A 26,147-nucleotide genomic window follows, 5' to 3' on the forward strand; every position below is an offset into this window, starting at 1 on the left:
TTATTGCTTTTCTCTTTGCCATGGTGACATGCCAGACATTTTCCTTTTAGTTGTACTTTTTCACTGTTGCTCTGTGTGTCACTGTAAATGAATTACATACAGTATTCTGAAGCACATCTCATTATTCCTTTCCTTGCATTTATTCTGAAAATGTAGAAACGTTCTCTGATCCACACAGTAATTAAAGCTCAGTGAGAGAGTGGTGAAAGTTTCTGGAATGTCTTAATGCCTAGCAGCTTTCACACGTTTTTCTTATTATACATTTTGTTCTGAACTTAGTTGCAGTGTGTAGTGAGTGGGAAATGCCATCACTGTGAGTGTCTGGATTTCATTAAAATGTGTGAACCTTCTCATGGACTGTCTCTGTAACAAACCTGCTCACGACTCGCACACGTCACTGCATCTGACATGCTTTTCTAAAGATAGAGAATGAACATTTTCTTGTTACGAGTGCAGAGACTGTGTTTGTTTGGAGCAGCTGAGGTTTGGGTTAGTTCCATGTAGCAAGAAAAACCACAAAGGGTGGTACTGACTTTAGTGTGACAGCCACACTGCGAGTTTGGTTCAAATACACCAAATGTACAGGAACAATTAGAAAAATAGTTTTATTAAAAAACAAAAACAAAGAAAGAAAGAAATTCCACGATATTATAGCATGATATATTTATTGCCCAGTATGATTTTATTCTATTCTACCAAATTGACCAAAATTAGTTTTTATTTTTTATTTATTTATTTATTTTTAGCTACATTACTGTAAATATTTAAAACAGATGAGTTTTTCCAGCAGTGAACATTCCAACTGTGTAAAAAAATAATACATTAAAATACATCATTTTATGTTCATCAACCAATAAAAATAATTCTATATATGAGACAAAGAGGAACGTTTATAATCTAATAATTCTGTAATATTCTATAAAATGTTTTTCTTTAGGTTTTTAGAAAAAATGTAGCAGCTAAACATGGCTATGAAAAGTGATCTTAGCATCTCAGAATATCGCAGCTGTAGGAGATGTACAACACCTGTCAACTAAGAGCTGAAGTGTGAACGTGGTTGTCCCATAAGTCTGCATGACTAACACATTCACATGCAGATTCTCTCTCTCTCTCTCTCTCTCTCTCTCTCTCTCTCTCTCTCTCTCTCTCTCTCTCTCATTCTAATGATACTTTTTAAAAACATTGTCACTTGGTTGAAAGGAGCTGCTGTTTTAATAAATCTCCAAATGCTTGTTTTCATGGTGTTTGTCTTTAATCCTGCAGTTCCAAAACCTTTTATTTGTCCTAAACTCCTGATGATCGTGGGTCTGAGGATTTGTCTCGGTTATTATTATCTATTCAGGAAAGCATTTTATTTATTTATTTATTTTATTTTTTTTGGGAGTAGAAGTGAGTATCTAGATTTCAGTTCAGGAAGGAGAGAATACTGTGCTTTCCTGTGCAGATAACATTCCTTTGCACTGATGATTTAAATTAAATTATGATTTAATTACCATTTTATTCTTTTAACTTAGCCACCTTTCCATGTTACTTCTTTTTATGCATTGGTTCAGGTGGCCTTTCAGACAGAATACTATTTTTTTAACCAAAAGCCAAAAATTCTCAGATTTCAGCTCTAATTTTTTCCAGAAATAAAAAGGCATATTAAGCAATTGTTTATTTCCTTTAAAGCAATAACTGTTTAATTATCTGTAAGCAGTAGCTACAAAAGAGGCTTATTAATCCTTAACTATATTTTTACCTCTATTATCTGTGTTCCCCAAAACTGGTGAAGCTTCATCTGTATTCTATGATCACAGCTGAGAAAACACGCTGACATTCTGGCAGAAGAAGCTAGACGAGAGCCTTTCAGAGCAGAAGAATGAATCAAAAACAAGTAAAAAAGGGTCTGAAAGGAAACAGTGTTAGTGAGCTGCTCCCTCCCTCTCCTTTGAGGGCTGCTGAGCATGCATAAATATCTGCCTGGAAAAGTTAGCCTGAAGAGCAGAGCAGCTTCTGCATGCGTTCAGACCAGCAACAGCAAATACAGATACAACAGATTCATGTACTGTATGCTAGCACAGTTAGCTTTGGTGGGGTTTAGTGTTTAGTAAAAATGACGTCTTGTACAAAGAGAAAACTTTTCTTGTTTTGATATTTTACGGTAAATGATCATCATTTGTCATTTGTGTAAATGTACAAAATGCTGTGCTGATTTTCTTAAATAAATTTTTCATCAAAAATATTCATGAAATGTTTGACATTTGAACTGCAAGAAATAGGTTTTTAAAAAGCAGTGCCTTTACTCAAAATTAAAATAGGCTCATGCATTTATTTAAGCTGTGATAATTCTTAATAATATAAAATATTATTCCTGGTATAAGATAAAAAAATAATAAAATATATGCGTTTCCTCTGTTATTTAAAGCTCTCTGGATAGGAGTTGGGGATTGGCAGATCTCTTAGGGACACGATGTTAGGTCATGTTCTGTCAAGCCGAGACAATGTCCATTGTTAAAAGTGCCATATAAATACATTTGAATGGAATAATGTTAAGTAGAACAGACATGAATGTTACTTTTGCTTCCGGTCACAGGTAATAAAACTGATATTAACATTAACTTCACACCTCATGAGCAGAAACACAACTGCAGTGTCTATGAGCAATAAAAATGTAGGAGCTGCTAATTTAGCATTGCTTATGGTAGCATTACATACAGAAAAAAAAAATTAGCAATCAATGTCAGTCAGCAAAAATATAGATTTTCAGAACCTTTTATTTGAAATGTCAGTGTTCAAGAAATAAAACAGAAATATAAATATTAGCATATAAAATAAGCATAACACTGAGGAGCAGGTGCAAGTATTAGTGTTTTATAGGGATGGTGATAAACTGGGTACAAAGCATTATGCCACTGGCAGACACACACACAGATAATATTTATATTTGTTTCTTCATATAGACATTAAGAACCTTTCTTGCACATATGCACAATAGAAATCTCAAAAGAAGAGAGAATTGATAGAGAATTAGGAAGAGTTTTGTTATTTACTGTGTCTATTTAATTAAGGGTGATCAGAGAGGAAGAGAAGGAGAAGAAAACACAAAAATATATGCACAACGTCACAGGTTTCTAGACTACAAGTGTTTCACCTTTTTAAAAGTTAATCTCTTTATTTACAGTTGAGTTAGTCAGCCTGCTTGTGTTAAATAACTACGTTTGAAACAGCAACAATTTGCATGATCATTTTCTTAATTTATATATTTGTTTGTTTATTTATATTTGTTTATTTTATATTTTTCCCCCATTTTACTAAAAAAAACAACACTATGTAACACATTCCAGTACGAAGCCTGTGCTTCAGGCTTAGATTTAAAAAAAAAAAAGAATTTCTAATTGATGTTTTTTATGGACTTTGTGAACTATGGACTCTGTATTGGGTGTTATCTTTACACAGCAGGTGAAGAATGTGTGTAGAAATAATAAAAAATAATAATAATAAAACATGAAAAGCTGAAGATTATATTATCAGATGTTGGTGATTTGATCTATTTATGAACATACCATGGCAATTCGCAAATGATAAACCTGTGACTGGTCAGTACTGATTCTATTATTATTTACAGCATCAACTCACTGATTTGTTCACTGTAAGACTCTTTTTCATGCATTACTCTGCCAAAGCAAAAATAATTCCACATTCAAGCTAAGACATTTGCAGAGGTTTGGACAATTTCTCTTACAGACTTTAATTCAATGTTTTTCTCTAGAACTTTATCTGAAGCACAATGCATTATTAAATTCCTTGACTGGAGTCAATACCAATTTAATTTACAATTAATTTTTTTTTAATCAGGCATGCAATGCATAGTTAAGCTTTACATTTATTTAATGTTCAGCATCATGCAAAAAATGATTTCCTGTGTTATTTCAGCAGAAACTTCCAAAATCTAAACCTTACTGTATGTGTTATATTTTCATCAAGTCCAATAGTGGTGTAACCAAAGCACAGCATCATGAGATGTTTAAAAAAAGTAACATCTTCCTTCTCAGTAAAACCAGCAAATGCAGCTCTATGAGAGAAATGTCTCAAAAAAAAATCCAAGCACATTATTGTCATTATGATAACTGCCACTAATGACTAGATATATGTAAAATGTTCGTTTTCCTTAAAAAGCATAAAAATGTAACAACCGGCATCTGAGTTTGCTCTCCTAACACTAGGAACATTCAGATTAATAAGATATCCAAAGAAAACTTAATCCCAATGTGAAACTATTGTACATAACACATTAATCCAGCCACAGGTATGTATATCACATAGAAGTCAGTGGAAGGATTTAAATGGATGAAAAATCAAGAGAATAACATGAAGAAAAAAAAAAACGCTGGAGCTGCACACTGATTTCTCATTCATTCTTATCTCATACTTCTGAAACAGCGAGTGCACAAAAGCTCACCCATATGTGAGGAAACAAGAGTAGATATCCTTCCCTATCCCTTGAACTTAACACCTCACTTCCTCTACTTTCTTTAACCTGACACCAAAAGCAAGAACTCATCCTAACTAGCACTCTCTCTCTCTCTCTTTATTTCTTCTCCTTCTTGGTGATCTTCTTCTTGCTAGCAGGTGTCTGGGCGTTGGGAGGCTCGACCTGGGCGCTGGTGATCTGTGGAGCAGGAAGTGCCTGAGGAGGTTGCTGGGGCTGCTGGGGTTGCTGGGGGTTGGCACTGAGAGTGGCAGTGCTGCCCGGGATGTAGACGTTCTGCCGGTAGTCAGGAACATGCTGCAGGGTGAACTGGGGACTGTAGCGTGTGCTCAGGCCCATGGTGCCAGGACCCAGTGTGTTTGTGGCCTCACTCACTTCTGTACAGGAAAGAGAAGGAAACAGAGTATTGAATATCGATATCATTTCCAAAATAAAAACAAAAAGTTATGGTAGCGTATGTATTCACCCCCATTCCTGTGAAACCCCTGCAGTTTGGTTCTGTTGCAAGCAGAATTCATACGATTTGTTGTATTAAGTTTTTGGAATTAATACAGATTCATGAATCCCAATTAGGCACATTTCAGTTCCAGGTTGTCACACTTCAAAATGTGTGAAAGTTTAATGGGGTGAATTCTTAAGCCTCCTGAAAGATTTTTTATAACTGTACGTCACTTGACACATATCACATCAAAGCTAGCAGCTAATGAGGTTGAAGTCTAACGTGTGCCTTCAGCACAACTAAACACACAGGGAAAAGTGCTGTCTGTCCTCTTCCACATCCATGAGTTCACAGATGACTTTGATTGGCTAATCATCCTAACTGACATGGGCAGAGTAACACTATTCCTCAACACTAAATGAACAGGGTCAGTTTTACTCTATGGACTCCCAGCCATAGCAAAAAGTGGCTCTTAAAATATTCACAGGTCGATACATTAAACCAGGTATCTTATTTATACTATTAGAACAAACGATAGCAGGATTAATCCTAGAGATCAAAACACCAAAGGCAAGAACCTGATGCATGGATGTGTGAGAGACCTTTCAGCTGTACATGTTTGTGTGGCTCTCTGCTCTCTCCTGCTCATGTCAGTATGATATACTACTTGGCTCATAATACACTCATCCTGTGCAAAGCTAAACCAGAAAGAATGAAACCCTCCCCCAATCGCTAGCATGCCCAGTTATGCTCAGAACACACACACACACACACACACACACACACGCACACACACTCACACAAACAATAGCGTAGCTAAATGATGCACTGTTAAAATGTATCGAAGCCCCTTGACACATTTAGGATTCAGGGTTGTGTACGCACCAGTTCCGTTCTTCTAGCACAACTCTTATTGTGGATATAAGGTTACCCCTTAAAACCCCTCACACACACACACCTCCTTTCTCTTTTTTTCACTCTCTGACACACTCCAACTCATATCTTCCTCACACAAAACTGTTCATGGAAACTTTAGGGGCCAAGTGCGCTTTGCTGGAGGAGAACAGTGGGGCAATAACAATGGAAATAATGATCACTGCTCTGTCTCCCTGACTCATATTACTTGGCACACTTACCGCAGACTGTAGCACTAAACAAAACAACCAAAAATGATTCTGCTGTAGTCTAATTTTCATGTCCTGTGACAGAAATAAGAATAAGACAAAAGGATCCATTACATGGAAGATTATATGTCTAGAATCCTGCCTTGTCACTGTCACAAGGAAAATGGAGGAAGGTGTGTATGTATGACACGTCTTCTGCTTATTGCTAATGGCTATGCACAGATCTGATAATAATATCCATAGTAGAAACCTTCTACCTCAGTGCTATGTTATTGGAAAAACACACATATAAATATTGTTTATTTATGATGTATGTCACACTGCCTCCATTCAACTTCAAATCACCTTAAATTCACCTCTATGTTTGATATCAACAATGTGTGTTATATAAAGCCTAATAAATGAACTCATCAGACATGAATCACTACATACAGCAGATCTTAACCCCAGTAAACAAAGAGAATGGAATTGTTCAAGTGTACACAAATTACAGTAGAACACCAGAATCCTGCAGGGTCAGCATTCACTCAGTACACTCACAATTAAAGATGATGTTCATGTGTCATATATAGATTTAAAAGCATTTTAGCAGGACATGTAAATCCATAACTTTTCTTTTGTTGGGAGTGTTTAAACTTTACCCACTGCCTGCTACACAACACACATTGTCCAAGTTGACAGTAGAATCTTTTGTTACTCGACAGATTAATTAGTCTATGGATGAAAGATGATTTTTCCAGGATCAGGAATGTGACAAATACATGCAAAATAATTCATAGCAAGATGCTATTTTATAACTCTCTAGTCAAATCTTTGGTAAAGATGTCATTCAGATTCCAATTTCAATTGTAGTGTGAAGTGAGGTACAGAACATTACAGACTATAGAGGAAACTGTGCCTAATGACTTGCTGATTTTTCCCACAAGGGATTTAAACATGACGTGCTTAGAAACTTGGTTAGAGGAGGACAATCAAAAAACTCATACTTTTCTGTGTAACTTTATGTATGCACTTGAATAGTTAACTAGCTGACTGCACTATTAGATTAGATTAGCAACCCAATACATAGTTATTACATTAGTTAACTAATAAATTTATGATTTGTCCATTTATACTTGTACTAAATGATGTTTCCCAACACTACTAATAAAAACATGATTAAAAATCAATCACGGATATGTTAGTGTATGATTATATGTCCCTCATAAATCGAGCATTAAAGCAAATGATACTGTTTTACTGTGGTTCGTTTTAGTAATGGCTATTAACCGACTAGAGAAATCTGCATACAACATTTAGCACCACACGATAAGAAATAATAATATACTGTATCCATGTTGGAAGTGAAAGACTGTGTGGAACGGAAATACGATTTTGTGTGCGAGTGAGTGGCATAAAAAATAAAAATAAAAAAAAAAGCTGATGAGTACAGAGCAGGCATTATCAAAGAGCCTGTGCAGCTGCTGTCGCCTCCAGCAAACGCAAAATGTCAGAGGGGGAGGGACAAGGTTGAGAGATGTAAGACTCAGAGACAGTGAGAGATGTAAGACTCAGAGACCTCTAAACTTTTACATTAATAATCATGGTATAAATATATAATGCACGTTTAATATTAATTGCTTTAAATAGTATTATATAGAGAGTTTGAGAGAAAGACAGACAATGTGTGTGTGTGTGTGTGTGTGTGTGTGTGTGTGTGTGTGTGTGTGTGTGTGTGTGTGTGTGTGTGTGTGTGTGTGTGGAGAGAGGGTGAGAAAGAGACATATAGAGGTGTGGCTCTAACCATTTGCAGCAGCCATTAGTGCCTGGAGCTGCTCTGCCTCGGTTGGGGGGTTTGGCCAGGGTCCGGTTCCCATGGCGACCTCTGGAGTGGCAGCAGCTCTGTGGGAGAGACAGAGAAGAGGAAGAGGAGTGAGTAAGCCAGCAGCCATTTTGTCCCAACAATTCCTAAAGAGTTCAGCTGCATACATGCTATGTATGTCTATGTGTCTTTCATTTACATCTGATATTTTTGGGACTTTCATAAAACCTGACAGTCTAGAATAACCACGAGCAGCACAACAGGGCACATTACAGCTACTTTGTTTATTCATTCTCTCCCAGTCATTCATAGATGCATGTGCACACACACACACACACACACACACACACACACACACACACACTCTAACATGCAAAAACGTATCTCCCAACAGTCGTCTAGTCAGATGCAATGAACTCAGTTTTGACTTTTGTACAAAAATTAAAAGGATTCATTAAGTAAGGACTCATTTGTAGCGAGATTTAGATCAGGATAGCAGTGTTTAATAAAGTTTCCTTTTTTTGGCAACAGGTTTTATAAACATACTGGATAGATCACACTGCTACCTATTAATTTATTACTGTTCAAGTTATAATAATAATAATAATAATAATAATAATAATAATAATAATAAGAAGAAGAAGAAGAAGAAGAAGAAGAAGAAGAAGACATATGAGACTAAGGAATAAAGTTATTCTTTAATGTGCATGTCTATAATGATGCATTCATCTAGTTACATTAAATAATCATTTTGAAAATCATCAATCTTTGTCATTTTTGTGTGGTTTTGTCCATTGTTTACCAAATTGGTAAAGCATGTGACTGTGGTGAAACACCCCACACTTAGATTGACAGACCATAATTGTTGTAAGTAATGCTATATACTTTGCACCCTGTAATTTGTGTGTGTGTATATGTGTGTGTGTGTGTGTGTGTGTGCGTGCATGCGTGCGTGCGTGCGTGCGTGTGCGTGTGTGGTCATACTATATCTACTAAGACTGGACTGGACCAGACTGGACCCTGCCACTGCCTCCTACATACATCATTAGAAAAAACACTGTTACACATACACACAACAATGACGCTGCCCTGAACCAGGATATCTTGTAAAGTAAAAAGTTAATGAGACCAGAAACAGAGAGGTACCAGCTGCCTCAAAGTAAACTTACACACACACACACACACACACACACACACACACACACACACACACACACACACACACACACACACACTCATTTCCATCTGGACGGAGCTGAGCTTCAAAGCTTTGTTTTTTAAGCCCAATTTGCATCTATGGAGAACAAACACAAAAGTAGGCCAGATCGCTGGAACCCTCGCCTCATTAGAAAAGACACACACAAAGATTAAGAAAATAGGGATGCAATCTTCAGTCTTTATTAATTGTGCTCTTCCTGGTTATTAGCGTAAAACTCACTTCGGGCATTTTTTTACTGCTGCTACCTGAAAACAGAATTAACTACGTTAAGTGATTAAAGCTCCCATACAGTTTCAATGTTAACCAGACGGACTTAATGACACAATTAGGATTTACAAAGGAAGAGAGAAAACTTTCTCACAGTCTGTATTAATTGCATAAATACAGAACAAACAGCTCTTGAAGCCTGGAACACTACAGGTGGCACAGTAGCTTCTTTTCCTTTTTCCTTTAGTTTAATTAATGATCGCTGTACAATAATTGGTTTTACACACACAAAAATACAGAAGAAAGAGAAGCTTGTTGTATGTATGTTAATTTGACTCAGGAAAAAGAAGAGGAAGAAAATTGGAGAAGGAGGTTTGGGTTCTATGGCTCTGAAAGGTCAGACACATTGATATCAGTATAGTCTTAGGCAGCACCAGTAGCCCAGTATTCCTGGACCAGAGAGTTCAAGCAGGGTGAAGTGCTTAGGCGAGATGAGGAATTTGTAATGAGTTGCTAAATTCTGAATATGTTTTTTGAGTCTATTTCTAGAAATGCTAAGGAAGAAGGAATTACAGTGATCTAAACATTGAATAATGAAAGCATATATTTAACAACTCCCAAAAGCAGCAGATGAATTATAATTCTGATTAGAGTATACAATGTGAGCATGCAACTGCCTGATATGTATATGTGATATGTTTATTTAGGGAAATACATTCTCTCTCTCTCTCTCTCTCTCTCTCTCTCTCTCTCTCTCTCTCTCTCTCTCTCTCTCTCTCTCTCTCTCTCTCTTTCTTTCTTTCTTTCTGAGCAAACATGCATTATTTTTGTAGCTCACTTGACTAGTTAAGCTATCTGAGAAAGATGAAGTCATACTAATGTTAGCAGCAAATAGTAAAGAGTCCTGCTTTAACATTTATCTATTTATTTAACACAGAACCTATGACATAGAGATCAGATTTAGTGTCTCAGAGAAACACATCCCTGTAGTGAAAGAAATGAGTACCACCCTGCCTTATGATCTGTCATTCTGTATAAAGCCATGTTACTATACTTAAACTCTAGGCAAGTTACTATCTCATATTTACTCCCTTCATTATACTGTAGCTCCATTTAATTAGAATCCGTTTAATTAAACATATTAATAAAAGTGTTGCTTCCTCTATATATTGCCTTAAAAATGAAGTTGTTCTTTCCCTTATACAGTATGAACTTCCCATTCACACATTTACTTTAGCCAAAAAAACTGCACAAGGCAGCAATTTAAATTATGAAGATTAGACAAAAGTCTAATTCTAAACACACAGATTAAACATATTTGTGCTGAGACTCAATCATGCATGCAAGGCTCTCATGGGGTCTCACTTCCTGCTTTAAGCATTACTCTCTATGGGGAATCAGATGATTATTAGCCAAACCAACAAATAAAGGAAATAAAAATAAGAAATAACGGTGTTCACCCACTTTTATAAGGAGTATATGGTGAGCTGGCAAGTAGTAATGTCAAGAAGAACAAAATAATGCACAAGGAGGTTAAAAGTTTAAGGCAGCCTGGAGAAATTGGACATAGGAGAGGAGAGGAGAGGAGTTAAGACAAGAGGAAAGGAGGGGAGAGGAGAGGAGAGGAGAGGAGAGAAGTACATAGGAGAGGAGAGGAGTGAAGAGGAGAGGGGAGGAGTAAAGACAAGAGAGGAGAGGACAGAGTTGCTAGTCCTTGTTTACTAAGAACAGAAAAAGGGGCCAAAGCCAGGATGGAGAAACACGAGGACATACACTGCTCATAAGGAGCTCAAGTCTTTCCAGACGTGCTAAACTTTCTCATTAAGACCATCTCACATGTCTTGGCTGCTTTATATTTACAACTTAACTATAAAACTGAGATCACATCACTGCAGAGGTGTACCAAATAAACACAAGTAACTTCAACCTTGGACAAGCAAATTTATTGAGTTTGGGACAAATGACTCAGGGCTTATCATCACTAATTAGTCACTGTATTTGTTAAGGAAAATAAGATGCTTAATTTCTCCCTAATTAGCTTCACACTCCTATAAAGGGAAATAGTGCTTCCTTTGGTCAGCATTATCATATCCTGTGGGTAGATAAGCACTTCCTGTGGTAAAGGCTAGGGGCTGTGGATTCAAGTCCAGAGAGAGCAAGAAAATACAGCCAACAAATTCCAACACACACACACACACACACACACACACACACACACACACACACACACACACACACACACACACACAGATCACCACACAAGAAACTGTTGTAATGCACATTACAAAACTTTCTTTGAAATATTAAAATATCGCTATGGTTGCAATATATTACAATTTGAACCATTTTTTGCCCTTCATCCAGATATTGGACTACTGAGAAAGGTTCCTGTGAGAGTTACAAAAGTTTGCTAAAGCTGATTTTCTAACTCACATTTGTCTAGATGAATTCTCATCATAGAAGTTATCAATCATGTTACACAGCTGATGTGCATTTAAAGAAGGTAAAGCTCACATGGAGCTAAAAATTATAAGATGACAATTAAATGGTGTGCACTTAAATCACCCAGTAATGCAGCTCAGCCACTGCAGTGCGTTGGCTACCAACAGACACTAACTACTGGGTGTCCCAAAAGTCTCCGTACGTAGGGGAAATGAACAGTTCTTAAATTGACGTCCCATACATGATTACCGTTTCTTTGTAAACACACACAGAGACGTCTCTCCCACTCATGATGAACCTAGTTTTATCACATCTAATGTTATGCATGTAACTACTCTTTATGTATTCCTTTAAATGACCTCTGTGCTGTATCTTTTTCTGGAGTGCTCGTCTTTTGACAAAGGCATTCTTACAGGCTAACTCAAAAAAAAAAAATATAATATATATATATATATATATATATATATATATATATATATATATATATATATATATATATATAAAACAAAAATGAATTATGATTGTTAATAGGGAGACAATTGAGACGTGCTGTATTCCTCAATTTATAGGACACAATTTCATTGTCCTAATGAACTGCCTAGTCTTCTTTGTATTAGGCTATAGATTAGATTTGGATTGCTAATTGTCAAGTGAATCAAGGATGACCGAATTTTACTACATGTACAACAGGTTTGTGTGTAATTGAAGTTAATATCCCTTTTAAACTTGACAACATGTTCTGTATATAAAATAGCAGTAAAACATCAGCATTTATATGATTTGAAGTGGATCAGTTGACAACAAGACTCTTATACATAAATTTACATAACGTCACAAGCTCTTTAAAATATTATGATTTTTCATATTTGCAAATGCTCCAGCAAAGACCTACAAATCTACTTAATTGATACATTTAGAGTATCTATATTTACCTTTTCCACAAAGTATTTTCCACCATTTGTTTCACATTATTGCTAATAATACAGTAAATACTCACACACTTTAAATCACCACAGCCAACTAGTCTGCTATTCTAACAGGTCTAAACAGCAAGCAAAGCCAGTGACATGCCTATAAACAGCACATGATACTACAAGATCAAAGGTCTGAGCACTGACAGCCAACAGGGAACAGCTACATGGGGATAAAAGTCTATTAGCACACATGAGCCTGTGCTGTTCTCCTGTACCTGAGCTTGCGGGGCGCCGTTGATCTTAAAAGGGCAGTTCTGAACTTGTAGTTACTGAAATAAAGACCAGTGATACATCCTTTGAATCAGCTTGCTTTATGACAAAGTGAAAGGAAAAGGTATCTATACATGTTCATAGAGACAGAGAGACAGAGAGAGAGAGAGAGAGAGAGAGAGACATCTGTCTCATGTACTAAATGTCTGTAGTGAAGCGGACACTTCTTTAAGAATCTCTAACCTTTCATCCATTATGCGAGCTTTCTGAATCCTAAAACAAGTAAAACATTTCCCCTATAGGTTGTCTAACCTTCATGATCCTTCACACAACATTAAATGACGAAACAAATAGTAAATCTTTCAACTTAACATTAAATACGCAGAGCAGATGTATATATGGAGCTGATGTTTGAAATGAAACAAAAAAGATTTAATGTCTTCCAAATGGCTTTTTCTCAGGCAGGAATGTGTTATGTAATGTCTGTTGGGAATTTGGTGCACTATGAGCAGCAGAGCTGCTTGGCATGAGAGAGAGGATGAATGCCTTTGGCTCTGAAGGACTTAAAATAATGCTGGACAGGAAAAGTGTAAGTTACTGACAGTCGCATAAGCAGGGAGTTTTCCCAATGGAACGCTCGCCTTTGCCACAGTCAGTTATTGCTCCAGTAACAGATGTGGCATTATTATGACTACAAGCACCACAACACTGCAGATTTCTTTATACACTATCTTTCTTTCTTTCTTTCTTTCTTTCTTTCTTTTCTATACATTTCACATCATCATTGGAATACTGAATAGTTTCCATTCAGTAATACTATATTTGGTGTATTGTATTCTTACTGTACTTATTTTTATTTATTTGGTTTGTGTGGTGTGTTTGTACATTTTGTGCCTTATAAGATCAGGTAAAGCTAGCCTCTCCTCATGTACTTTAACATACATAGTACAAACCTTGCCTTCCTTTTTGTCTTCCTTCCTTTTGAGTCATGTGATGGAACAGTAATTTAGAAAACAATCCCCATGGTCATCCCCCGCCAGTCTTCATTTCTTCCTGTGTGCACCTATCTCATACTTTTTTATGTTGTGTACACTGGGTGTGTCTTAACAAAACCATCTTTTAATTAAACATTTTAGTGGTAGGTGTGGCCTTATATCAATAATAAGTTTAGAAGAAAGTGGTTGATGTTGACTTCATACATGTGCATTCGGTTTGCCCCAAGGGCCAACAAATTTCTGTCCTCTCTCCTATTCTGTGATGAGCAAACAGTGCCATCTGGGTTATCATCCAACACACACACCTCCCTAAAACCACATCTCCTACCTCTTTATCTAGTTACAGCTCTTTGAGTTACATTAATCAGACTGGAAGTTCCAGAAAAGGTTTCTGTAAGATTAGGTGTAACTCTGCTGCCATGTATATGAGTAAGCATTAATGCAATGCAAATCCATGAATATCAAATAGATGTCTATTTGTTTAGCTTCATAAACAGTTATATAACATTTTCATAATATGTAAATCTGTGCTTTAATGAACTCACCCACTGGGTCCAGGTCTCTGGTTCTGGTTGAAACGCCAGTCAGCGTTGGGGGGTTTTTGCTGCAGAGGAGAAAGAGAAAAAAAAAAGAAAACATTTAGTTTTATCCCTGAAGACTTTATGCACATGTCTGAGCCTTAGCCTCTAACTGTCATATTGTGAGCGTTATGGATGGAAACAGTGTCTACAGTATACAGGATTTCTGTGATGATCACAGTGTCAGTAAAATCTGAGCTGCTCTGTGCACCTGCAAGGACACAAGCAAGAAAAATTAGAACTCATAGACCTGGAAGACTGAAGGCAGAGCCTGAAGCCCCAGTGCATTTTTATTCACTGTGCTCAATAGATAATAAACATAGGTGTCATAGAACCTATGTAATGCACTCTATGGTCAAATTGAGATCGCATATTTGGCAATACAAACCTCCTTTTTTAGGTCTGTTCACTTATCACAAGAAAAAAACAAGAACTGAGTCCACAGCAAAGAAGACATCAAGGAGTGTGTATTTGCTACCGGAGCTGGTATACAGTAACTACTATTACACAAATATAACGTTTGAAATAACTGCTGACATACATATTTGCTTAATTTGCCTCTAGACTACAGGACTTAAACTGCTGCTTTAATCTTTAAAAAAAACAGCTATGAGCTATTGCAGTGCATTCTGAGACAATCTAGGTTTGTTTCTGGAACAAGCAGTGGTGCTAATTGATTGACTAGCTCCGTAAAACATCAGCTAGAAAACAAGGCCACCATTGTGTTCCAGTTGGATGGGAAGAACACACTCAGTGGACAGGAAGCAAACAGGACAGTCATGACCCAGTCAGGACTGCAATCTTTTTTCTTTTTTTTTAAATTAAACATAATCAGCTACTTTCAGTAATATGTTTTCTGCATTAAATTGCAAGATTCTAGTTTATCTCATTTTGGTGGTCAAACATTTTAGTCCCTAAAGTAATGACCAGGATAAATAATTTCTATTCTAATACTGAGCAAGACAATATTGATTACCATTTTATCCATTATTTTTCAGCTCCAATATGAACTAAATTATTCTCATCTAGACATTCTCCTTTTTTTAAAAAAAAAAAACTCCTAAGACAGACAAAATTGTGGAGATGTTTGTGATTTTAGAGTAATAAAAGCTTCTTTACTCATCATTTCCTTGCTTTTTAGTCTCTCCCTTTTTGTTTTAGTGTGCAGTGCGTTGTCAAATAAACTGCAAGATCAGCTCTGCATTCTCCAGGAGAGATAAGAGTAGACGCTAAATTATTAAAGCCAAATTGCTGTCAGTTTAAAGAACATCCATGTATATAGATACGTGGACACACAGGCATCAGAGTACATTTATAATGTATTACCAAACACACTCACACAAAAAATGCACCACGCATGGCCCTACACATAAAACTCAGTGAAGTGAAAACTCCACTGTTTGTGTAATGTAGATATTGTACAAGTCGGCTTGAAACTAAACACAGTAACTAAAATATTAAATAAATATAGCTGCAGTTTCATCAAGGTCCCAGGCCCAACATGTATACAAGCTCTATTATTACCCTAAATAGCCTCTCTCTTTGTAAATGTGTACAAAACAATGTCTTTGACATGGGCTGCTGATTCCCCTGTGAAGGGCAGACTGTGTTTAAATCACTTCTGTATACACCAATTTGAGTTTGTGTGCAGAAAATATAGATTATGCTGAAGAAAAGTATGCAGAAAGAGGCAGCCCACACCTCAAAATACACCGTGACCTGTAGACTGAGTCGAGGAGAATAAAAGCAAACAAGAAATGGAGACTGGGGAAAAACCCAAAGCAAACTACCATGTGAGACAGAAACTGCAAGACTACACTTGGTTTCTTTCCATTTTTAAGTCTCCTTAGTCCTTCTTAGTTCTGGGTTTAGACATATATAACCTAACAGCAATGCTAACTACTGAATATATAGATTATATGATTAGTAACTAATGACAACATGATACATCTGTGGATAAGTGATCTATGTTTACAGGAACACACATTTCGACATTTAGTACTCTGTAGATGAGTCGTGCTTTCAGACCGACAGCCGTGGCCCATTCTTGACATGCACGCCATTAAAGTAGCACTGTGTTTTAACACAACCTGTAGAAAGTAACATGAGGTTAACCTAAATAATAGCTTTTAGTTCTCCAGGGTCTACCTTGACTCTTAAGTGTTTTACTGAGGTCTGCAAGTTTAATGCAACAGCTGTGGCTCAATAGGTAAAAGTTGACAGGCAGCAACCAGATGACCCACATGGGACGTGGGTAAAACTTGAATTGTAAGTAGTTTCATTTTTTAATTTCCAGTACTATACTGACCACAATATAATATTCATCAAGCAAAGTGTCTGTGAGTTTTATCAAATATACCATATCAGAAATATCACCCTTAAATACTGCCATTGTGCTACTACAAAGGTCACAAAAGTATGGCCACAAGCAAGACTGTGTAACTATCCAGCTATGAGGTTCAACTGGAACTTAACACTTTGTCTGCCACTGCATTGAAACCGGATACATATTCAGGCTTCCCGCCAAGGCTAGGCTCTATAGAGAGAACGCATGGAAAACAGCTGCTTCTCTGCACACACATCCTCTTAATAAGCTCATGAAAGACAAATCTCTATCTCATTCCCTACATCATTGACGAGGTTCCTTTTACCTAAAAGCTAAACTGAAACTTTCCACAGAAGTGGATCATTAGGGTCTGCTCTGTATGGTTCTAATAATGTTTGAAGATGTTTTTTTCTTACAGTAATGTAGAAACAGAATAATGTACAGCAATGTTCCTGTAATCAGAACAATTCAATAGTTTTAGATCCGCAACTCAAACAGCTGTAAGCAATTAGCATGCTGAAGGATATGAATGCCTACTGCATTAAAGAAAACTAACAAAATGTTCCAGAACTCCAGCTCAACTAAGATGGCCCTCTGCTCCCTGTGATGTTACTCATTTTATCTCACAAGGGCAGATATTACAGAACTTTAATATTCGTAAAGTGAAGAGTTTGTCTTAATAAAACTTGTAAGCAAAATAAAATAAGCCAGATTCGTAGTATTGAAAATACATCACAAACCGGCACAAACAAGACGGTGTAAAAATCGAGCTTTGAAGTTCAGCTGGATCTTAACATTTTGATTGCCACTTCATGGAAACTTGAGAAATTAGATATTCTTTACAGATGTGCGTTAACTTGGCCAACACATACACACACTGAAGTTCGTCACAACACTACCAACTAAACAGAGGTGACAGTTAGATGGCTGCCTTCAGTGAGCAGGAAGCTCAGCAGGAAAACACATGGTGAGGATGAGGAAAAAGAGGAAAAGGCTGCCAGGAAGAGAAAAAAGGACAATTGGCTATGCAAGATACACACGGATGTACAAGGAAGGAAAATTAAGCTTTACATGATAATGGCTTAAAGAGAGGAAAATGACACAGCAGGCAGGGGAATATATCCCCTCTTCCTTTTGTGTCGGTAACAGCAGTAGTAGAACTCTTTCATAAATTAGACTACGGTCCTCTGAGAAACACAAACATGGATGAAACCTTCACTAACTCCGACTGAATTTCTGAGACATGAAATAATGCCCTAACCTTCTGTCAGTTTTGGAGCCTACATACCCTCCCACGAAACACAAAACACTTACACACAACTCACACGTGTCCTGCCAGAGGAGCCAGATGGGCTCTTCATGACCTAAAGGCCAAAAGCACTCCCAGAGGACATAAAAGACAGCACACAAGGGACATACTGGTAGATAGAAAGAATGAAAGAAAAAACAGGAAATCTCTCCACTTTAGTCTCACCTCCCTCTCTTTCCCCTTTTAAAACCAAGATACAAAGACAAGGGATTAAAGTCCTGCTTCAACATACAGCAGGTATAAATAACATCAGTCTGAGGCCCCAAAGCTTTTCACCTCACCTACTATTTCTGAATGCAAGTCAAGTCAAACATTATGATCTGATAAAAGATTTTACTCCACAGAGGAAAAAATACTACAAAAAAAAAAAGAGTAGTAACTTTGTTCAATGCTTCCTCTCCCCTCTATATTAACATTTATTACTTACAATAAACACACATTTACTATGTTATTATACACAATGAGTTTAGGTGAATGTCTATATTGAAATCTCATCGTGTGGTCTGTGTGGTTCTATGGGTAGTCTGAATCCTGGTTACTATGGAAATTCATTATGGGATTTCCCTAGGGTGACGCACATGCACATTACTGAAGGTCACATGACTTCAAGGTATGGAACCAATCACTGACCTCCACCACAACAGGAAATCCTGGGTCACAGGATGACCTCTGCTATCTTGTTTTCAGCTACCAGTTTCTTTCTCTTCTCAAGACTTGTCCTTTGCTCTGTCTTCATTTATCGATGCCCCTTTTTATTCTCATCTCAAACCTATCATCTATCTGCCGTGTCCATTTCTGCCATCTGTTTACCTTATTTAATCTCTCTCAACCTTTCTCTCCTTATTTATTTTTCCTTTCATCCATTCACTCTGACTAGTAGGTTAGATTTCTAATCTTTATACAGAATGTCTAACAAATATTTAAAAATCATGACAATTATCTATTTGTCTTGTTGTTTTTTTTAACAGAGATTCCTAGTCCCTCAGAAAGCTACATCATGGGATCATGGGAAAAGCTATCAGACGTTGATTTAAAAATGACAAATAAATAAATCTAGTTTTTAAGATGAAAACATGACATGAAATCTGCCTCACACATGTGGCAACAGAAAGAGAGTATCTTAAAGGTTGTCAGCTTCTGTGCCAAGCTGAGCCCTCACCTCATTGGCTGAGTTTAATAAGTGCTTCCGGGTTAGGGTCATGTTTAATGTGTTGTTATGGCTCAGTAGAGGAGTCTTAACAAACACAAAGTCACTCCTGCTGGAGATTGTAGAGTAGCAGGGCCTGTATGTGCGTGTGTGGGGTTCCTGAGGGCCCCCCACAACTTCCATGTACCGGATAGGCCCATCCGTGTTCATCTGTAGGTGAAGGTCCTTATGGGAACGATGCTGGTAAGAAGGGCGAGAACGGAAGCCCTTCCTGGAGTAGCAGCATGTTAGGTCATCTTTGTGTCTGAGGCACCGCACCAGCAGCACCACAATGGTCAAAAGAAAGACCAGAGTCACACAGCCCAGTGATATTATGAGGTACAGGCTTATGTCTGGAATTCCGCCTGTTTTATGAGAAGATGTTTTATGAAGGTCTGTGTCTTTGTCTGCACTCTTCTCTTCTACATTAATGGTGACACTGGCACTGGTGGACTGGTTAGGCTGTCCATTGTCCTGCACAACCACTACAAAGCTGTATGATGAGCGCACCTGGCTCTCTGACTCAGTCTCATATAGTTTCCTTGCAGTACGAAGCTCCCCTGTGTGCTCTCCAATACGGAAAAATTCTGCATCCTCACCAGGTGCGATGCTGTAGAACAGCCATGCGTTATGCCCGCTGTCTGGGTCATAACCAACTATCTTATTCACAAGATGGCCGACAGGGGCAGAGCGGGGCATAGTCAGCTGAAGGCCAGTGTCACCAGAGTTAGTGGGGTAAAGGATGACAGGTGGATTGTCATTCTGGTCAATGACAAAAACATGGACTGTTATATTGGAGCTGCGTGGTGGGACCCCACTGTCCTGCACCTGTACTTCAATCTTAAACGCATTCATTTGCTCATAGTCCAATGAACGCATGGTAAAGATATTGCCATTCTCTGGGTTAATATAGACGTAAGAGGACACAGGGCTTCCATGGACAGTAGAGGCCAAAATGGAGTAGGTGAGACGGCCATTGTCCCCCAAGTCTGGGTCAGAGGCTGACACTGTCACGAGCGAGGTACTGGGGGAGTTATTCTCCATGATGTCAATAGAGTAATATGGCTGTGAGAATACTGGAGCATTATCATTTACATCAGAGAGACTAACAACAAAAGTTTTTTTAGAGGACAATGGAGGAGAACCTGCATCTGTTACAGTCACAACAACAGTGTACTCAGGGACACTTTCCCTGTCCAAAGGGCCATCTGTAACTAGGGTGTAATGCTCCCCAAAAGCAGATTTCAGTTTAAATGGCAGCCCTTGAGACACTTTTAATGTCACCTGTCCATTTTTCCCTGAATCTAAGTCCCTTGCGCTGATCAGTGCAATGACAGTGCCTGCTGGTGCATCTTCACTGATGGGACTGGTGAGGGATGTTAACGTCACTTCCGGCGTGTTATCGTTCACATCCAAAATTTCCACTTTAATGTGACATGAACCCTCAATGGCGGGAGTTCCACCGTCCCTGGCCTGAACAGTGATGTCATATACACTCGTCTGTTCATAATCCACATCACCAATAACCTTGAGTTCTCCAGTTTTCACATCCACACTGAAAACCTCAAGAACTCTCTCTGAGTTGTATTTGCTGAATAAGTAAGATATATCTCCGTTTGTTCCAGAGTCTGCATCTGTGGCATTAAATTTGGCCACAATAGTGCCAGAAGGAGAGTTCTCTAAAAGGCTCACCCGTTTTACTGGCTCATCAAAAACGGGCGCGTTATCGTTCACATCCAAAACTGTGATCAACAAGAGTGTGGTGCCGGATCTCTCTGGCTGTCCGCCGTCCACCGCCGTGAGCAAGAGGCGAAATGCGGCGCGCACCTCACGATCAAGGGCCTTCTCCAGCACGAGCTCGGGAACTTTGCTGCCGTCACTTTTCATCTCGACGTTTAGCGTGAAGAAGTCGTTAGGCTCGAGACGGTACGTCCGCAACGAGTTGGCGCCCATGTCTGGGTCGCGCGCGCTCTCTAGACGGAAGCGCGTTCCCGGCGCGGCCGCTTCCGAGACCTCCAGGGATGAGTTACGAGCCGGGAACTGCGGCGAGTTGTCGTTCACATCAACAATGTCTACAACGACACGCTTTATCTCCAATGGATCGTTGAGAACTATTTTAAGGGGCAAAGAACATGTTAAACTTAACTCACACAGGCGCTCCCTGTCGATGGTCTCGTTAATTACTAAGGCACCGCTAACTGAGTTTATCTCGAAATACTGAGCGTTGGCGTCAGAAATAAGGCGCATCTTCCTTTCGCTAATCTTCTGAACTGTGAGGCCCAAGTCTTTCGCTATGTTCCCGACAAGAGAGCCTGGTTGTTGCTCTTCGGCCACGGAATAGCGGAGCTCTGCTGTCGCGCATGAGAGGCAGGACAGGGAGGAGAGGGCGAGCCAGAGCGCGGGCCATTCCGAGCAGCGGCTCCTCTTTCTCCGCTCCATCATGAGCTCATACAGGTCTGAGGCAGAACTTTTCTAGTGATCAAACCATATTTGTCGTCGAATATTAATCCTCAGCATGCCGAAACGTAATCCGCGTGACGTGGAGTAAACTTAAGCGATTTAAATAATCCATGGCACACAAAACGTTTCGGTAAATTAATAGAAAAATAAAAGAAGAAAACACGCAAAACTCCCTCCAGCCGTCTCCATAAACCCTGCGCGCATACTGGGCCTCTCCATCGCGCGCTTCAGGGAGGAGCCTCGTCCACAAAGGACCCGTTTCGATTGGCTGAGATTGAGGCTTCACACACACACACACACACACACACACACACACACACACACACACACACACACACACACACACACACACACACACACACACACACACAGAGAGAGAGTTTTCGAGGCCATAAAACTTTTTAGAAGAGTCGGTGTGGCTTAGTCTGACCGGGAATCCGCTGTGTTACAGTAACGCGATGGCATTTGATAAATCAAAGAAGAAGGATGTAACTCCTGAACTTAGAACCTAGAGTAATAAACCTATTTTATGTGTTTTTCAGATCTCTATGAGCTACTGCTCTATCTATCTATCTATCTATCTATCTATCTATCTATCTATCTATCTATCTATCTATCTATCTATCTATCTATCTATCTATCTATCTATCTATTTATCTATCTATCTGTGAAAGAAGGGAAGGCAAAAACACCATTATAACAACCCCAGTTCACAGCATTGTTGCAAAGTTAAGAGTGAGCCACCAGACGGCGCTGTTTCTTAATCAGCTCAACATAATTTTGCAAAGATCTTTATTATATTTCTGCTTTTTAAAAATCACGAAGGCAAGTTCTCACTAGGACATTTTTTATCTTTGAAGACGTTTACATATACATACAAAACGTTTAATAAGGTTTCTGTTCTGGAAGGTTTTCTATACTGGCAGAAAACAAGGTTTCAAACTATCAAACATTGTTGTGGATGCTATCACCACATGATTTGTATCTTTAGAATTTTTTTTTACCTGTAAACACGAATACACATAAAAGGTATAATAATTTAAGGTTCATAATTGGGCCTTAAGGATTACTATAGTTCCTAAAAGCTAATTAAAGGTACACTATTTGCACCTTGCTGGGAAAAAACAACATACACTAAAAGTACAAGAGAGGTACACTTGATGGTTCCACCCCAGGGACAAGGAAAGGTATTGGTTAGTACTGTTACTTCTGAGAGCATATCAGTAGTAGGCCAATGTGAGCTGTGTAAAGCTTTTAAACCATTATGACATCATTCAAGAAGCTTCATATTGCCAGTTGCATGTATTTAAAATGTAATCCTCAGAAATAATTAATTGCTATATATATGCTGCTTTAAAAAATACAAAACACATACAATCAACACAAAAAAATATAACTGTCTCTCTACATATTCACGTCATTTTCAAGTGATTTTTTAACATATACACTGAAATACTGCTTACAGCCTTGGACACAATCCACAGTCTTTAGCTCAATATATCTGTCAGATTCATGCAGAAGCCTTTAGAAAGATTTACAACAATAAAGTCCTATATGAGATTCCCATCTATGCTGTCTGCTGGACTCAACAAAATGCCCCATTTTGACAGCCAAAACATAAAAATCCTGGTCTTGCTTACATTATCCATATCAGTCAGAAAACTATGTAAAGATGAACTATCAAATGATGTTTATTCAATGATATATCGATAACAATTTTTGTTACATTTCCATAATATATAGACACGTCATACTGTCTACTCTTTGAGAAGACTCTTTCATAACGGCAACAGTCAACTTAAGCGTTAATAATGGAAACAATGAGAACACTTGCATTAGTTCATGTTTAGCCTTAAGTAAAAATATCCCCACATACATTAATATGTTGCAAAATGCCAATGGATTAGTGGAAATTAGACCAGCAGGTTTAAATAGAGTACTGTGCAAACGTTTTAGGCAGGTGTGAAGAAATGCTGTAATTAAAAAGTAATAATGCAAAAATATATTTTTCAATTGTTTATTTTGTTAAATGCTAAGCAAACAAACAAAAGAAAAATGTAAATGAAATAAATATTTGGTGTAACTACCCTTTGGCTTCAAACCAGCATTAGTTCTTACACTTGCACACTTTGTAGGCTTGCATGAAGTCAGGAAATTTGTAGTAGTCAAGTGAATGATTAACCAATTATACCAATCTGTAACAATCATATCAATTTCATATGTAGGTTGAAGCACAGTAATTCATCAACTGAAACAAAAACATCTGTGTAGAAGGCTTAAATCTGAGTGAGGAAGACCTAACTCTGCAATTCTGCTACACCATGACAAGACTTATACAAGGTAGATACATTACATCAGCAAAGTATCTCCCAGGCAAACATTTCAAAGCTGACTGGGGTTTCAAGATGTGCTGTTCAAAGTCTTCAAGGACCATAGATGCAGTCGTTGGCCAAGTAAACTTAATGCAACAGCTAAAAGACACATCGTACTAACCTCTCTTTGACATCAGAAGATATCTTGCAGTGCCATTAGCAAAGTAATTGTGGAAATCTTGGGGACCCATATATACACATTAACTGACTGTAGAAATCTGGCCAGAAGTGGTCTTTGTGAAAGAATTCTGGCCAAAAAGCCATTCCTCCAACATGGAAACTCACCTATGCACAAAATCATAGGAACTGGGGTGCAGAAAGATGGGCCAAAATCTTAAATATTTGGCTGTAGCAGGAGGCAGTTTGTCTGCCAAAGAGCTGGAAAGAAGTACAATAATGTGTGCCTAAAGCAACAGTGAAGTATGTTGGAGGTTCCTTGCATGTTTGGGGTTGCACTTCTGCAAATAGAGTGTGAGATTTAATCAGCATTAATGGTGTCCTCAATGCTGAGAGATGCAGGCAGATACTTATACTTCATGTAATAAATCAGGGAGGACAGCAGGACAATGACCCCAAACATACAGTCAGTGTCTTTAGCATGGTTTGTCCCCCACAAATCCCTGATCTCAACATCATCAAGTCTGTCTGGATTACATGAAGAGACAAGAGGATCTGCAGCCTACAGCCGACATCCACAGAAGCATTTCACCTAAAAATAATGTTCTTTGCCATGTTTATAACATTCTAAATACATTTCCATGCTTGTTTATGACTTAACACATAAGTAAATACATATATTCAGTGAATATACAGTATTAATGGTTGTGATGGTCCAAGAAATATTAGTCTAATCAACATAATACTAACACTGATATTGCTAACATTATTATTATTATTATTATTATTATTATTATTATTATTATTATTATTATTATTATTATTATTAATAATAATAATAATAATAATATACGAAGTATGTTGTTCTTTTAGGCTTCACAGGTTTTACGCCGGATACCATTCCTAACGCAACCCTCCCATTTTATCCAGGATTTCGAACTGCCATTAAATTATCGTTATAATAATAATAATAATAATAATAATAATAATAATAATAATAATAATAATAGATTCGATTCAACTTTATTGTCATTACACATGTACAAGTGTAATAAAGTGGTATAATAATAATAATAATAATAATAATAATAATAATAATAATAATAATAATAATAATAATAATAATATCAGTGTTAGTATTATGTTGATTAGACTCATAGTTCATTAGACTCCCTCTTCTTTTTCATATTGTTATTTTCATTATAATACCGTAAGTCAAGTAATACATGCTGGTGGGACAGGTTTCTTTAGTGCCGCCTTGTGGTGAAAAACACAAACATCATGCTCTGAATGCGCACGTGTCAGACAGAATGCAGTGCAGCACCAGGGCGCGGCGCAAACACCGCACACATATCCCCCACCGCCAAACACTCACTCACACACACACACACACACACACACACACACACACACACACACACACACACACACACACACACACACACACACACGGAGACAGTTTCTTTCTAGCTGTTCGTTTAGCATTTGCATTACAATAGGCGGACGGTTAAACTGTATGTTTGATCAAAAAATAGCCAGAGGTAAAAACACGCCAGGAATCACATGCTTAGGTTTAACTTTTAATATTAAAAAAATCGAAAGATTAGGAGCCTGGGAAGATTGAATGTGAGACTTTCAGCACCATGAGAGCGAACAGCACCACTCATAGCGGAAGCCTCGCGTACTCTCCGCTATCAACATTTAAGCAACGAAACCAAGCGTTTAATCTTAAATCAATGCAAAAATATAAAGACAATTTATATTGTCTATAAGTGTATGTTACTTGAAAGCATTGTTCCCTAAAATTATTCCTTTTAATACTGAATTTCTAAATGATTGTGACTTCATTTTAAGGTTCTGCTACCATGTTCACGATGAAGCCACCATATAAGGAGTCACATTCCTATGATATAGAAA

The 26,147-nt window shown here is 37.8% G+C and overlaps 1 protein-coding gene across 14 annotated transcripts in view; it reads right to left on the bottom strand.

Annotated features, from left to right (window-relative positions):
- Positions 1 to 2,739: 2,739 nt before the first annotated feature.
- Positions 2,740 to 26,147, bottom strand: part of LOC113660142 (protocadherin gamma-A11-like) — an 80,000-nt gene continuing 56,592 nt past the window's right edge. For 13 of the 14 annotated variants that reach the window (XM_047820107.1, XM_047820106.1, XM_047820105.1 and 10 more), the window contains exons 2-4: positions 14,428 to 14,486; positions 7,818 to 7,915; positions 2,740 to 4,848 (exon numbers count right to left, since the gene is read on the bottom strand). In XM_047820107.1, the coding sequence (XP_047676063.1) occupies positions 4,571 to 4,848; positions 7,818 to 7,915; positions 14,428 to 14,486 (435 nt within the window). In that variant the 3' untranslated portion in view covers positions 2,740 to 4,570. Of the gene's footprint in view, positions 4,849 to 7,817; positions 7,916 to 14,427; positions 14,487 to 19,254; positions 21,964 to 26,147 lie in introns of those variants that run through there. The other variant, XM_047820093.1, reaches the window with a different exon arrangement.

Source organism: Tachysurus fulvidraco, chromosome 10 (genome assembly GCF_022655615.1).
Source record: "Tachysurus fulvidraco isolate hzauxx_2018 chromosome 10, HZAU_PFXX_2.0, whole genome shotgun sequence".
NCBI classification, from domain to species: domain Eukaryota; kingdom Metazoa; phylum Chordata; class Actinopteri; order Siluriformes; family Bagridae; genus Tachysurus; species Tachysurus fulvidraco.